This window comes from Halichoerus grypus, chromosome 2 (assembly GCF_964656455.1).
Source record: "Halichoerus grypus chromosome 2, mHalGry1.hap1.1, whole genome shotgun sequence".
Lineage (NCBI taxonomy): Eukaryota > Metazoa > Chordata > Mammalia > Carnivora > Phocidae > Halichoerus > Halichoerus grypus.
In genome coordinates this window covers 39,833,947-39,847,634 of record NC_135713.1, presented here as the reverse complement: position 1 = coordinate 39,847,634, position 13,688 = coordinate 39,833,947, and the positions used below count along the sequence as shown (strand labels likewise).

The 13,688-nt window shown below is 40.8% G+C and overlaps 1 protein-coding gene across 1 annotated transcript; it reads left to right on the top strand.

Moving 5' to 3' along the window:
- The first annotated feature begins 4,395 nt into the window (after positions 1–4,395).
- Positions 4,396–13,060, top strand: ESM1 (endothelial cell specific molecule 1). The gene is made up of 3 exons (XM_036120636.2): positions 4,396–4,925; positions 8,257–8,409; positions 11,544–13,060. Exons 1-3 carry the CDS (start codon positions 4,625–4,627, stop codon positions 11,639–11,641), a joined length of 552 nt encoding a protein of 183 aa, XP_035976529.1. The 5' UTR covers positions 4,396–4,624; the 3' UTR covers positions 11,642–13,060.
- Positions 13,061–13,688: the final 628 nt, after the last annotated feature.

The following is a 13,688-nucleotide window of genomic DNA, read 5'->3' as shown; positions in this document are numbered from 1 at the left end:
GCCTCACTTCGCTTCCCCTGGGGAACACATTGGTGCACATTTTAACTTACTACGCTCTGAAAATGATTCTGGGAAACAACTTGGTCACGTTTACATGTTTACTAATACTGAGCTCTTGTTATGTGCTAGACCTTGCCCTAGGCACATGCAAAATTGCCATCAGCTGGTGTCAAAGCAGAAAGACTTCAGGTGGTACCCAAAACAAAAACTGAACTAAACACAGTCTCATGCATCTAAATTTCTCCACTTGCCCCTTGGAAATGTTTGCCTTCAAGGCTGCCTTCATAATTCAATTTAAATTAAACCTATCTGGGGGTACCTGGCTGGTTCAGTCAGTAGAGCATGGGATGCTTGATCTCAGGGTTGTGAGTTCGAGCCTCATGTTGGATATAGAGATTACTTTTTAAAAAATAACAATTAAAATTAAAAAAAAAAAAAACCTATCTGGTAAAGAGGTTTGGGAGGAAGGCACAGTAAACATGGGACAATTTGACTTGACCATGAGGGTTTGGAATCCTTTCAGAGCCTTTCCCACTTTGCCTATCCAGAAGAAAATGCTGGGTATTTGGTTACAAGCAATCAGAATGTGCAAAATTAAACACAAATTGCCAGAGCACATTACCTAGGCTTATTTTCCTTCTCAGTATAATACCAAGTTTAAGAAAAAAAAGTCACGATGGCAATTTAAATGAAAAAGGTGTACTGGGTTGAATAGTTATTCAGTTTTATTGTTTCTCCGGCTCCCATTGCAGAAAGCCACACGCTTTGGATCCCAAGGTGATATGGTTTGACCCACTATAACTTGAACTGGTGTTTTCAGAGTTGTGAAAAGCTTATGTGCTTCCCTTTGGCCTTTCTTACTCCTTGGTTTGACACCTGGTACACAGGCAGAGCGAGGTTAGAGATTTGCCAGCCGCAGGACAAAGGAAAGGCAACCAAGGCTTTCACCTTAATTTCTTTTGTTGCAGATTCCAGCTGTAGATTTTTTGTTTCCTTATGTTCCGATTTCCTAACCCTGTGTGGCCATTGCTAACTTCCCTCATAAGAGTGGTTGAGCTGGATTCCTGGTTGGGAAGGATAGAAATAAATAGATATAAATCTCATAGGGATCGTGCTGGGACAAAGAGTTTTTGCTGGGTCTTGGAAGGAATGGAACGTTCCCCAAAAATGAGTCGTTAGGAACTACATGTTGAGAGAGTTCCACCACTTATGACCTCTGTTGAGCATATTTCCTCCACTCCTCTGGGCATGTGTTTTGGCTTACTATTATGGTGGATTTGGTACCCTCAAATTACATCTTCTCTCCATTTACTTGTCCTTTACCAAAAGTATTATCGATTTTTGGAAATGTAGACGATGGTTGTCCATGAGCTCCTCTTCTCCTTCTTCCCCCACCACTTATGATATTGATCTGCAAGGCCTTTATTGTTTCTTCCTTAAACTCCTATAAAAGATCAGAAGGTTCTTATGCTTTTATTATTTCTCTTTATTCACTGCCAACCTTATGATGACGATCTTTTAAAAATGCAGAATAGCCATCATTTAGTGAATGCATACTATGAGAGACACTTTCCATCCCTTCTTACCAATCCTCACAATGGCCTTATGAAGAGGGCGTTAATCCCACTGTACACAATGACAAAATGGAGGTTTAGAGATGTTAAACTTTCTTTTTTTTTTTTTTAAGATTTTATTTATTTATTTGACAGAGAGAGACACAGCGAGAGAGGGAACACAAGCAGGGGGAGTGGGAGAGGGAGAAGCAGGCTTCCCGCTGAGCAGGGAGTCTGATGCGGGGCTCGATACCAGGACCCTGGGAACATGACCTGAGCCGAAGGCAGACGCTTAACGACTGGGCCACCCAGGCGCCACATAAGTTTCTGAGCCTCTTAGGTAGGAAGTCGTGGAGCAGCGATTCGAATCCAGCACTGTCAGAATCCAAAATTTATAGCAAGACCAACGTGTTGTACAGACTGGATCCTGCCCATATGAAATAAGGGTGCATATATAATGGTTTATAATTTGAATGGAATACTGGCCAACATTTAAAAATTCGGGTATTACATTTGAAAGTCTGGATTCCACCTTCTCTTAAAAAAAAAAAAAATAGAAGATTGGGCCCACTGGGCTCATATTCCTACAAGCGGTAGCCAGCCACTCCTAAGGAGGGCCACTTCCCTTAGTGGAGGCATGTGTTCTAAGGTGAACAGCTCCACTCATTCCCACCTCCATCTGGTTTATCTTATCACTTTACCCACCTGGGCCACCAGATTGGTACCTGTATATGTTTGATTTTGCAATCCTTATTCCAGTCTCCAGGAACAATCTGTTTCAGGACTGGAGTCCTGGCTTCCCCATCTGCTAACTTTGTGTCCTTGGACAAGTTACTTAACCCTTCAAGGCCTCAGATTTCTCACCTCTACAGTGGGGAGATAAGAATAGTACCTACTTTTTGAGGTTGTTTGGAAAGTTGCATAAGGTAATCCGTATAAAGTGCTCTGCATGGTGTCTGGCACCCAGTAAGATTTCTATAATAGTTAGGTATTACTGTTAACCATTATTCCAGTTAACCACTCCTTCCTCAGAAAGTGGTGTTCAGTAGCCTTTTCCAAGGTCAACCTAAATTGTAAAGTAGGCCATCAGAACCATTAGCCATGGAAGCACTGCTGTGTTGTAATAGGCAACAGAGTGTGTGGTTTTGACATTAGACTGACTTGGCTCAAGTTCCATCCCTGACATTATGGGGACCTGAGCTAATTATTTAAACTCGTTCTGACTCAGTTTCCTCATTCATAAAATAAGCATGATAATAGTACCTACTTTGTGAGATTGTGGTGAAGAGCAAGTGAATTAATACATGTGAAATGTTTCCGAATGGTGATTGGTACATAATGTGCACTCAGCGGATGATACCCACTATTGAAAACAATAAATCAGAGCGTGCATTTGCTAAGCGTGTGTTTGCTTCTGGGGAGATGCAGATAGACTATTTTGAATTGGATTGCATGGAAAATTGGGTAAATTGGAAGCTAAGACTCTTGCCTTCATTTCCTGCCCCCTCGATTCCCTGCATTCCAGATTCTGCTCCTTCCATCTTCCTAAAATTGCGTTTTTGAAGGCTCATCATCAAGTCCCGCCAAAGGCCTCAGCCTCATCTTCTAGTGGGGGTAAGAATTTCAGAGATCAACTAGCCTAACACTGTCAATTCTCAGAAGAGGACGTTGAGGCTGAGAGAAGTCCTGTGGCTTGTCCATAGCTAATTTGTGACAGACCAAGAGTTATCCATCAACTTCATTGCTTGAGTAGTTGCTAGATGACAGTGGGTTTACGTTGATTTTGATTTGATAAGTCGGGGGTGGGACTGGGGACCCTACACGCAGCTGGTGTAGGAGCTCTGCTCTCTCCTCTTTCACCCTGTTCTTTCTGCCCCACGATCCTTGCTCTGTGAGGTGCTGGTCCAGCTGATACTGTAAGAGGACTGCTCTGTCTTCCCCAGTGGGACCTAGGCCCCGTGACCCTCCATAGCTTGAAGACCCTGTTTCCCGATGGGTAATGTTTTCCCTTCCCTGTGACTTGCCTCTCTGGGCCACGTTCCGATTTCCCTGCTGGCTCACTTGTTTCCTTGGGCTGGCTGCCTTGTTTGGCGGTTTTTAGTGAGGGCTCTGATAGATGCCAGGAGTGAGGGGAAGAGCTCCGAATGGGCTCAGTCATTGGACAGGCAGACTCGGTGATGGATGAGCCCTCTCCCCAGGGAGTTTTGGATCAGAAGAAGTCCAACTGATAAGTTTTTCCAGAACTGAGTAACTCAGAAACAGTGCCAGCAGCTTCTTACCTCTTTTGTGGGTTTCGTATTGATTTTAAAGAAAATTCTCAGTTCCACGTCTATCTAGAAATACAGCTCCATCCACGATAAACTTAGATACATGTGCTATGAATTGTTTTAGAGATAACATTTGAGGGGAGGGGTGGGAGGAAGGAAGAGAGGGGTCCTTAAAAAATCCCTTTCAAAATATTTTCTTTCTTCTAAGTATTGAAAAGGCACAATATAACCCTTTCTTCTTCCAAATGATCTCATAGCTATTTATTGAGGGGAAATACCAAATGTTTATTTATTTTGTTGAAAGGAGCTTCTTTCGTCCTGATGATTCACGTGGATATCATTTTCCTCCCCACTACAGAGGCTCCGAGACAAAGCCACAGCCCAAGTGATACCGGTGTCAGACCAATTCCTGTCCTGAAGGAGGGTATGCAACCTTCTTTATTCCCCCTTCACAGACGTCCTTGAGCCCTTGAGACGGATGTGAGCGAGTTTCTCAGTGCTCATGCAAAACAACCATCTAAACATAACAGATGACATCAGCTTGGGCTTTTCAATTCCTGGATGGCAGCGGCGTGTTAATCCAGCCTTCATCCTGGATTTCATAAACTAAAACAAGAGAGCCTGGCAAGAGGACAGCGCTGCTGCTGGGTTGAGGAAATTGATGACGGGGAAGCATGCGGGCAACCCAGTGTATAAAACTCATAAACGTGTAGGCAGAGGCTCAGCTACCACTTTGGACAGCTGCTTCCCGCCAGCAAAGACCACGCCGCCCGCGGGAAGCCGAGCCAGAGCCCTCGGGGAAACATGAAGAGCCTCTTGCTGCTGGCCACGCTCCTGGTCCCTGCGCACCTGGCGGTCGCCTGGAGCGCCAAGTATGCGGTGGACTGCCCCGAGCGCTGCGACAGCGCCCAGTGCAAAAGCAGCCTGCGCTGCAAGCGGACAGTGCTGGACGACTGCGGCTGCTGCCGGGTGTGCGCCGCGGGGCTGGGCGAGACCTGCTACCGCACCGTGTCGGCCATGGACGGCGTCAAGTGCGGCCCGGGGCTCAGGTGTCAGTTTTACAGTGAGGAGGATGACTTTGGTGACGAGTTCGGTATCTGCAAAGGTAAAGGGTGACCCCTTGCTTCTCCCCGCCCCCCCCCCGGGGGGGTGGGGGTGGAAGCACACTGAGGGCTTTTAGCCAGCGTGGGAGGTGCGGAGGCTTTGCTGCGAAGGACAAGAGGGAAAATGCAGGTGGCTTAGGGACAAGGCCCCGCACAGGTGTTGTCACCGGGAGAGAGAGAGAGAAGTAGAACTCTGCAAAACAGCAGCTGAAGCCAGTGTGCAGGAAAGCACAGAAAACAGTACTGCATTTCACTCCTTATGTGTAGGAGATTTAAGAAAAATGTTGCAATGAAAAATTGTGGGACCTCCCTTTCTGGAAAACTTTAGGAACTTGACAGGTAATCTGTTTGGATGGTTTAGGTGCTCTCTCTTCTACAACACAGTGATTACAGCGGTCTGCACTAGATAACCTCTAGGGGTGTCTAGCCCCGGGCTTAGTGATTCTTTGATCTTGAAAGGGTCCACGGGTTGGAGGGCATCTCTCAAGATCAAATATTTCTGATGAACACTAATGCACTTTGTGAAATAGGGTGGGCTTAAGCCATCTAACAGAATGACTCACATTCTTGAAAGAGGGTACCTTGAAGTATAAAACAAACCCCATTCCACTTTATAAAGGTGTTTGGTCAACTAGAAAAATAGCAGATGGTTTAAGACAAGTAAAGAAAAATAAAAATGGGAAGTCTGTAAAGAATGAGAGTTTACAGACTTAAAGAAAAATGTCATTAGTTTGAAATCATAGCTAAACAATGTAGTTGCACAGTTGTAGAATTTATTTCAGACTTAGTGACTGTAGTTTAAAATGTTTAGAATCAAAAGAATGGTGATTTTAAGATACTCTATAAATGGATACCTCATGATCTCATCATTAAAAGCTATTATCAAGATGAAACACATATGCTATAGCCCCATTCATCAGTTTTGTAATAAAAAGAAGCTTTTAGAACGATTAAAGGGACTGGGAAATTTATTTCTTATATTTTCTTTCTTATTTCATTCTTATCTTCTATGTATTTAATACAGTTGTATGCTTTTAGGAATGATAATCATCCACCACTGAGACAGCCTCATTAATTCACCTACCTTTTAGACAAATATTTTATAAATTAATTTACCTTTTAATCTACAATGTATACTAAAGATTAGGAAATAAATGCTTGGACTATTAGGAGAATCTTATTTTTTGCTCAGTTTATTTTTGTTTATAACCAATGAAAGGTAGAATATTGAGGAACCTTTTTTTGGTGAACATTCACAAACATTTAAGCTGACTAGGATCTATATTTTCTGTAAATTACAGGATTTCACATAAGGAAATTAGGGAGGAAGTGGTTAATACAATCATACTTATGAAATAGCAAGTATACGCAGTGGATTGCTTTTTCTCTTGGCATAAAAATCTCCTCTGCAAATGTGATTGTAAATGCACTGTCATATATGGGTAAAGAAGCATTACAAGGCATCTGGGATCTTTAGCAGTTCAACATTCTACTGAATGACTGAGGTAGCTGTTAATGGGATAGATTTTTAAAATGTATTTAAAATTGTTCTTTTTGGCACGCTTCATATTACAAGCGAGTCTAGCTTCGAATATTTTTCTCTCTGCTGGAAATAGTGACCCTGTGTGAACCTCACCATCTCTACACAGAGACATTGAATTTTGCTGTAGGCAAACTCCCTCCTTCAGCTTTTTCACAGAGCACTCATAGGAAAACTGTATACTTTAGCTGCACATCCAGATGTTTTCTAAATATTCAGATGTTTGGCATTATACTGCCGAGTTAACAGTCAGCCAGCCAACACATATTTACTGAACACCTGCTATCCACCCAGCGCTATTCAATACACTGGGGGTTGCAGTAGAAGTGTAACTAAGAACGTGGCTCAAGTTTTAGTTTTCGATATCACTAGATACACAGTCAAATCCCAATCCTGTACGCTTTTCTGCAAGAGGCTTTTTAGGATCCTTTTTAAGGACGGTCTTTCCCAGCGAGAGGCTAATGTTTAAAACCAGGCTCTGGGGCGCCTGGGTGGCTCAGTCATTAGGCATCTGCCTTCGGCTCAGGTCATGGTCCCAGGGTCCTGGGATCAAGCCCCCGTCATCGGCCTCCCTGCTCCATGGGAAGCCTGCTTCTCCCTCTCCCACTCCCCCTGCTTGTGTTCCCTCTCTCGCTGTGTCTCTCTCTGTCAAATAAATAAATAAAATCTTTAAAAACAATTAAAAAAATAAAACCAGATGCCTCTGTAATCTGAAGAGTAATGGTAAGAAGAATCCTAAATCTCTTCCAAAAAATAAATTTCATTAACATCTACCTTGATCATTCTGTGGAATATTAGATTGCCAAGGGCTCAGCTGCTTCACTACTTGTTTCTTTCCCCATGTGTGATTGTACACTTATGAGAATATTCTCATGCCAAGAGAATAAATATTCTGCATCTATTTTGCTTGGTTGGTAAAGACTGGGTCATCAAAAAAAAAAAAAAAAAGACTGGGTCGTCAATGGAGATGCAGTTTATGTCATAAAGACCTTGCATTTGTAATAAATGGGTTTGTCCTCTTCTCAGTATTGCGTGTTTTAGTCTAAGCATGAACACACTGAAGCTCTAAACGCTTCCAGATTTGCGGAGGTATACAGGTAAATTCTCAGCTCTCTTGTTCTTCTTAGCATGTTGCATCTCAGATTTGCAGAAGGTTTTACTAGTAAATCCTCCTGACATCGGGGGGAGTTAGGTAAATTGTGCTGCCATTTCAACAGCGAAGGTAGTTGATCAGAGCCGGAGCGGACTGAGGATGGATCACTTCATGGAGAGCAGACACCCTTCTCAGCCCCTGGCTAGTGTGGATGAAGCCCTTTCCTATACATTTAAAATAGTACATTGTGAACACAGTGGATTCAAAGGCAGCATCACATCCTTTAAGCTCTTTGAGAAGCTGATGCATGTGTCTGTTCAATTGCCCACCTCACTGAGCTGTCACGGGAGCCGTCTAAGGAAACTATGAGAACCTACCTGTCTATTGGTATCTAAGCAGAAAGGGAACAGAATTAAGCCTGGTCAAGGATGTTGGTTATGTGTAACTGCCTTCAACTAAACTTCACGGCAGGCCACGACAGCGGAGGTGTCCAGGATCTGGTCTTACTGTGCGATTTCACATGTGTGACTGAAGGTTTCAACTTCCAAAGCTTGGGGTTTTTTAAGAATTGGATTTTTATCTGACAGTCAAGATTCGTGAGGCTTGTTCAGAATCTGGAGGCTTTGTGCACAGGGGCTGTGAGACCGGGGGCTTGTGCCCAAGGAGCGGCTCCCTCTCTAAACCTTCCCTTTGTCCTCAGACTGCCCCTACGGCACCTTCGGGATGGAATGCCGGGAGACCTGCAGCTGTCAGTCGGGCATATGTGACAGAGTGACCGGCAAGTGTCTGAAATTTCCCTTCTTCCAATATTCAGTGGCCAAGTCTTCCAACAGGAGATTTGTTTCTCACACAGGTAAAAATTGATTTCAGTGTAAACACTGGAAAAATAACCTCATTTTCAATTTGAATAACTTAAGAGATATAGATGAACAAGAATAAAGCATTAGTTCTAGTGATTTTGTTCTTTATTTTACTCAGGGGAAAGGGGTGGTGGTTGAGTTTGGGTTGCTGTTGCTTTTTTTTTTTTTTTTTTTAAGATTTCAGTAATAATTTGGGAGGTTATACATTTTTCCATAAAGTTCACCCAGTTTTATGGAGAATAAATATGATTGATTACCAAAACACCTGTAATAAGAAAATAACCAAGATATACAAAGTTCTTCAAATTCTTCAGTGATCTGTTTTATATACGTACTAGACTAAGCTACTTCTCTCTCAAGTTCATGTAGAAAAAATACACTCAGGAATTTATCGGATAAGGCTTAAGAGCCAAGATAGAAAATATAGAACATTTCTTCTTCTTTTTTTTAACAAAATGGGAGTATTTAAATGGAATATTTCCAAACATGCATTTTTATGGATTTTGGAGAGGATAAGAGATAGTAACTGTGATTGAAATTTGGGAATTATCTCTAAGCCTTTGAATGAAACTGTAGTAATAGTCACATGATACTTGTTCATGCATGTGTATTTCGTATCCAGGTTGTTAAAATGTGAGAAATACAACATATAAGAGAGTGTTATGGACATATTTGGTTATCTTGTGGAATAAATGACCAGTATAGTAAAGCTTCACTAAATTGAAAGTAGCTCATTTAAAACAACATGTAGCCATAGAAACCACTAATATCAACAAACTGTCCAGTCCCCCCACCTTAGATATAAATAGTTGACAATCCAAGTCCATTTTATTTAGTTTTTGTTTCTGGGTTTTTGCTCTTCGAGTTAACTAAGATTTGAAATATTTGGCAAATGTACTTATTACCCAGCTTTACCTCCTTCTTACACATGGATACAATTAAGTACTTTAAGAGGAAGAGGAAATACTGTACTTTTAAGTGAATTTTTATGTCGAAGTGTGGCTATGCCCTTAAACATTAATTTAAAATGAACCTCCCCCCCTTTTAAAGCTATTAGGTAAATATCTTTGTGAATATTTGATCTGGAAATTGAGATCATCATTAATATTTTAAGTACTTTTGACTTGTCCCATAGTCCTTGAAAAGCGAAATGGAAAAAGATTGAGTTTTAAGTCCTAAAAAAAAAAATTTCATAGTGAGGTGAAATTTATATAACATAAAATTAACCATTATGAAGTGAACAGCTCAGTGGCAGTTAGTACATTAACAAAGCTGCATAGCTGCCATTTCAGTCCAGTTCTAGAACATTCTCACCAGCTCAAAATAAAACCCTACTATCCATTAAGCAGTTGCCCCCATTCCTCATAACCCACCCCGCAGCCCCTGGTAACCATCAATCTACTTTCTGAGACCTACACATTTTTTGAATGTTTTGATTACTTCAGTACAAGTTTGAAACCTATTGTCTTAGTACAGGTAGCCGTCTCAAACACTTGCATCTTCTTTTGTCTCATTTTGCTTTCTTAAAACTGCAGGCTACAGAGCACTTTGAAGAGCCACTTTTGTTATTCCTCTTCATTCGTTTATGGTTGCACATAAGCCTTTCCCACCGAGAGAGAATTGAATCCCTTGTGAATCTGGTGTTTGGGATGAATGTTTGGGAGGCCATGAGAGCTCCTTTGGAATAATCCTCAGGAAGGGAACGCCCATCCCTCCCACTGCACACCCAGCCACACGTCCTCTTCTTCACTGGACTTTTGTGCCGTCTCTTTCCCTCGAGCCTATCACCTTCTGTCATTTGCATGCAGATTTTGCAGATATCTTGACTACTATATAGATGCCTTGGCCACAGATATTTTGCTGGCTGGAAGTTACATTAGGGGTTACACAAAAAAAATATTTCTATACCCAAATTAGGTATCAAGATTCTTAGTAGAAATTGATGGGGAAAGTATTTTCTGACCTAAGGTGTTTGTTTTCATTAGCTAAAGGGGAGCAAAAGATGATTACTAGTGTAATGTTGGTAAACCTTAGTCCGGTTCAGGCTGGGGAGCAGAATGTCCTAAAGGCCTCTGAGAGGCTGTGCAGGAACTCCTCTGCTCAGTGGTGCCCTGTCTCTGCTGGACTTGCCAGGGCGCATGTGCCACTGTTATAGGAGGGGGCTTGGGGCTCAGTCCTGCAATGGATTTCACATCTGTTTACAAAGCCTTTGTTAGTGATTCCAAGGTTCATCCGCACAGGGACTTCTTGAGGTCCCTTCCATACCCTGATTACACAAGCTTATCTTCTCTAGTTTTCTTCCTATTGGCTATTATATTCTTGGCAAGTGGGCTTCCTGCCTTCCTATTTCCATTTGTTGTTGTTGTTGTTGTTGTTATTGTGAGATTTCCATTTTCTAGGCCTGGGAATTTGCAAGTGACTTTTTTTAAGGGGGGGTGGGGACAGTAAGATCTGGACTATTTGATTACTTTGCGCACATTCATCCGCCAGTCTGCACTAACCATACAGCATTCCATATTAAGACATGCACTGTTGACGCAAACATACCTCACTGCTCTTAGAAGCAGACAAATTTCACTTTGGAAAATTCTAAATACTATAAACTTTTATGCAGAACAAGAGCTATCTTTATAAAAGTTCTGTCCTTTGATCTGCCATCTGCCTTCTGGAGCCACACAATAAGCTAATTCCTCTTCCATACCAGATAGTATGAAAATCTTACTTAGAGATCTATTTTTTACATTTGCTCATTCCATAAGTATTTATTAAGCACCTACTATGTTCCAGGCACTGTAGTAGCCGTGAACAAAACAAAGCCCCTGCCTTTTTGGAGCTGATATTCTAGTGGTGGAGTGAGATAATAAACACACACACACACACAAAGACAAATGCATGTATAAGATAATGTCCAGTGATGATAGGTATATGAAGAGAAATCATTCAGGGGGTGCTGACGTGGATGGGAGGTGCCGATCGGCAGAGAGTGGGTGAATACAGTGAGCACAGACTCTTTGAATCTATTAAAGATTTTATTGTACATCCCTTGTCATATAAAAGTAAGATAAAACTGTTCTTCATCTTAGAGTTATAAACATCTGGACATGATTTGTATTCCTTCTAATTTCAGAGCATGACATGGCATCTGGAGACGGCAATTCTGTGAGAGAAGAACTTGTAAAAGAGAATGCCCGCTCTCCTGTAATGAAATGGTTAAATCCTCGCTGATCCTGGGTGGGATTTCTGAGAGAAGACTCTTATTTTAACGATCATTCAACACACAGCCAACATTTTAGGAACTGTCTAGATTATAGCATATGGACATGTGATATTGGGAGGCCAAGTGTGTGGGTCCGGAAAAAAAAAAGTAGGCTACTAACAATCCATAAAATGCATATGACTGAACACTCTTAGATATTTGTTAAGTATTTGAATGCATATAGATTTGTTAAATATGTGTTTATAGTAATACTGAAGAACTGAAAAAGCAATTTAGATAATCTTAATGTGGATGCAGATCAGCCAAAGAGAGAGCTAGCCAAAGCTGAAGACCAGAGTGAGTCCACACGTCCGTGACTTGGATGTACATTGATGTTGGGATACAGGATGGAGGGAGAGTTAGGAGTAAGAGAAGGTGGGGGCAGGGTGGGGAAGTATGACATTTAGGTCTTCCTTGTGGTAGCATCAATAGAATTTAGTTGTGCTTTTTATTTACTTGGGAAAAGTCAAAACAAAACAATCCCTGAAGGAAGTGGGATGTTTCAAGCTTGTGGGAGGTTGAGTAGCAGCCTTGAACTGGGGCAGGTTTCAAAGGGCTGCTACTCGTCATGCCCAGGTTACCTTATCTGAAGGATGATTCTGGGGCAGAGGGCAAACATACACTCTCATAAATGGTTTTAAAGAATGCCACCCCAGATTAAGAGAGCTAGGAAGTATTTTGTCCACTTGGAGGAGGTGTGAAGGTAAATATTTATATAATTTTGTAAACAATTATATTAGTATCAGTCATCCTCCATACCCATACTTATCACCTTGAGAAGATGAACAAAATACTGTTTGTTAAAATGGGTAGAATAAAAGTGTAACTCTATAAGGTTTCCAAACACCTGAGGCATGGTAAATTTATTATTAATAATTATAGCAATATTAATAATAATAAGCATAAGAAAAACCTATAAAAAAATTAGTCATTACGGATTTATAAAATGTCAGAAAATGAGCAACAGAAGAAATTTATTTAAAAGTAAGTGCAGTGACTTAGATGAATTTCAGATTTAAAGTAGAAAATACTTTTTTAGGAGGTTTGGAAAAGAGTCAATTTTCAGTAGGAAACGTCAACTTTAAAATATTGTTCATTTTCTTATTTTTCTTTCCTTTAAAGTTGGTTGATAAGTGGAATTATGAGTACACTTGGGAGGACCTTAGCACAAACAGGACTGTTGTACTAGATTTTGTTAGGAAATATTTGCAGAAGTATTTTATTTGGAGCGAAGATTATTTAAGAGTTATTTCACTATTTACCTATATTTTATTCTCAAAGTTTGCCAACAGAGTTGTGAATGTGTGTGGGGGAGGGTCTTTGAATGTAAGCTGAATAAGCTGTTAGGATATGTTTTAAAAGGCAAAGTTTATGATTGTTCAATTAAAAAAATAAGACCGCTGTTTCGAGTCCGTTCATGACTTTGTTAAATCATTAAGTTATTTAAAAGATTCATCCAATGAACAAGAACTCTTGTGTGCATATTAAAGGCAGGCTTCTCAACTGACTTTGCTGCTATAGGTAAGCATTTTCTGTTAAAACATGAGGCTAGAATATTTATTTCTTTGCCTCACATTTTTGGTCTCCTCATGCCTTACAGCTTCCAGAAAAGTAGGTTCCTATATATTAACCCATTCTATAGAGGCAAAAACAAAAGAACCCTTCTGTTACTGTTTGAAGGTGCTTACACTTTACAAGACATAGGCAAAGACAACCTTTTCGGTGCCTATAGAAGAAGAGAGTAGCATTCAGTTTTGCAGCTTGACAGCATCAGATCCAAGAACAGGATAGGTTCATTCAGCCTTATGATGGGCAAATTGGGAAAACATTTACATGAACTGACACAATGCTAAAAAAAAATTGTATTAGTAAAAACTTCAATTTGCCTGATTTAATCTTTTTCCTTTTTTAAGATGGAAGAAACTGGATGTGAATGAGATAAAAATTTATATCAATGTAAGATACTCATATTACTACTAAATTAAAACAACGCACTGAAAAATCTTTACTTCTACC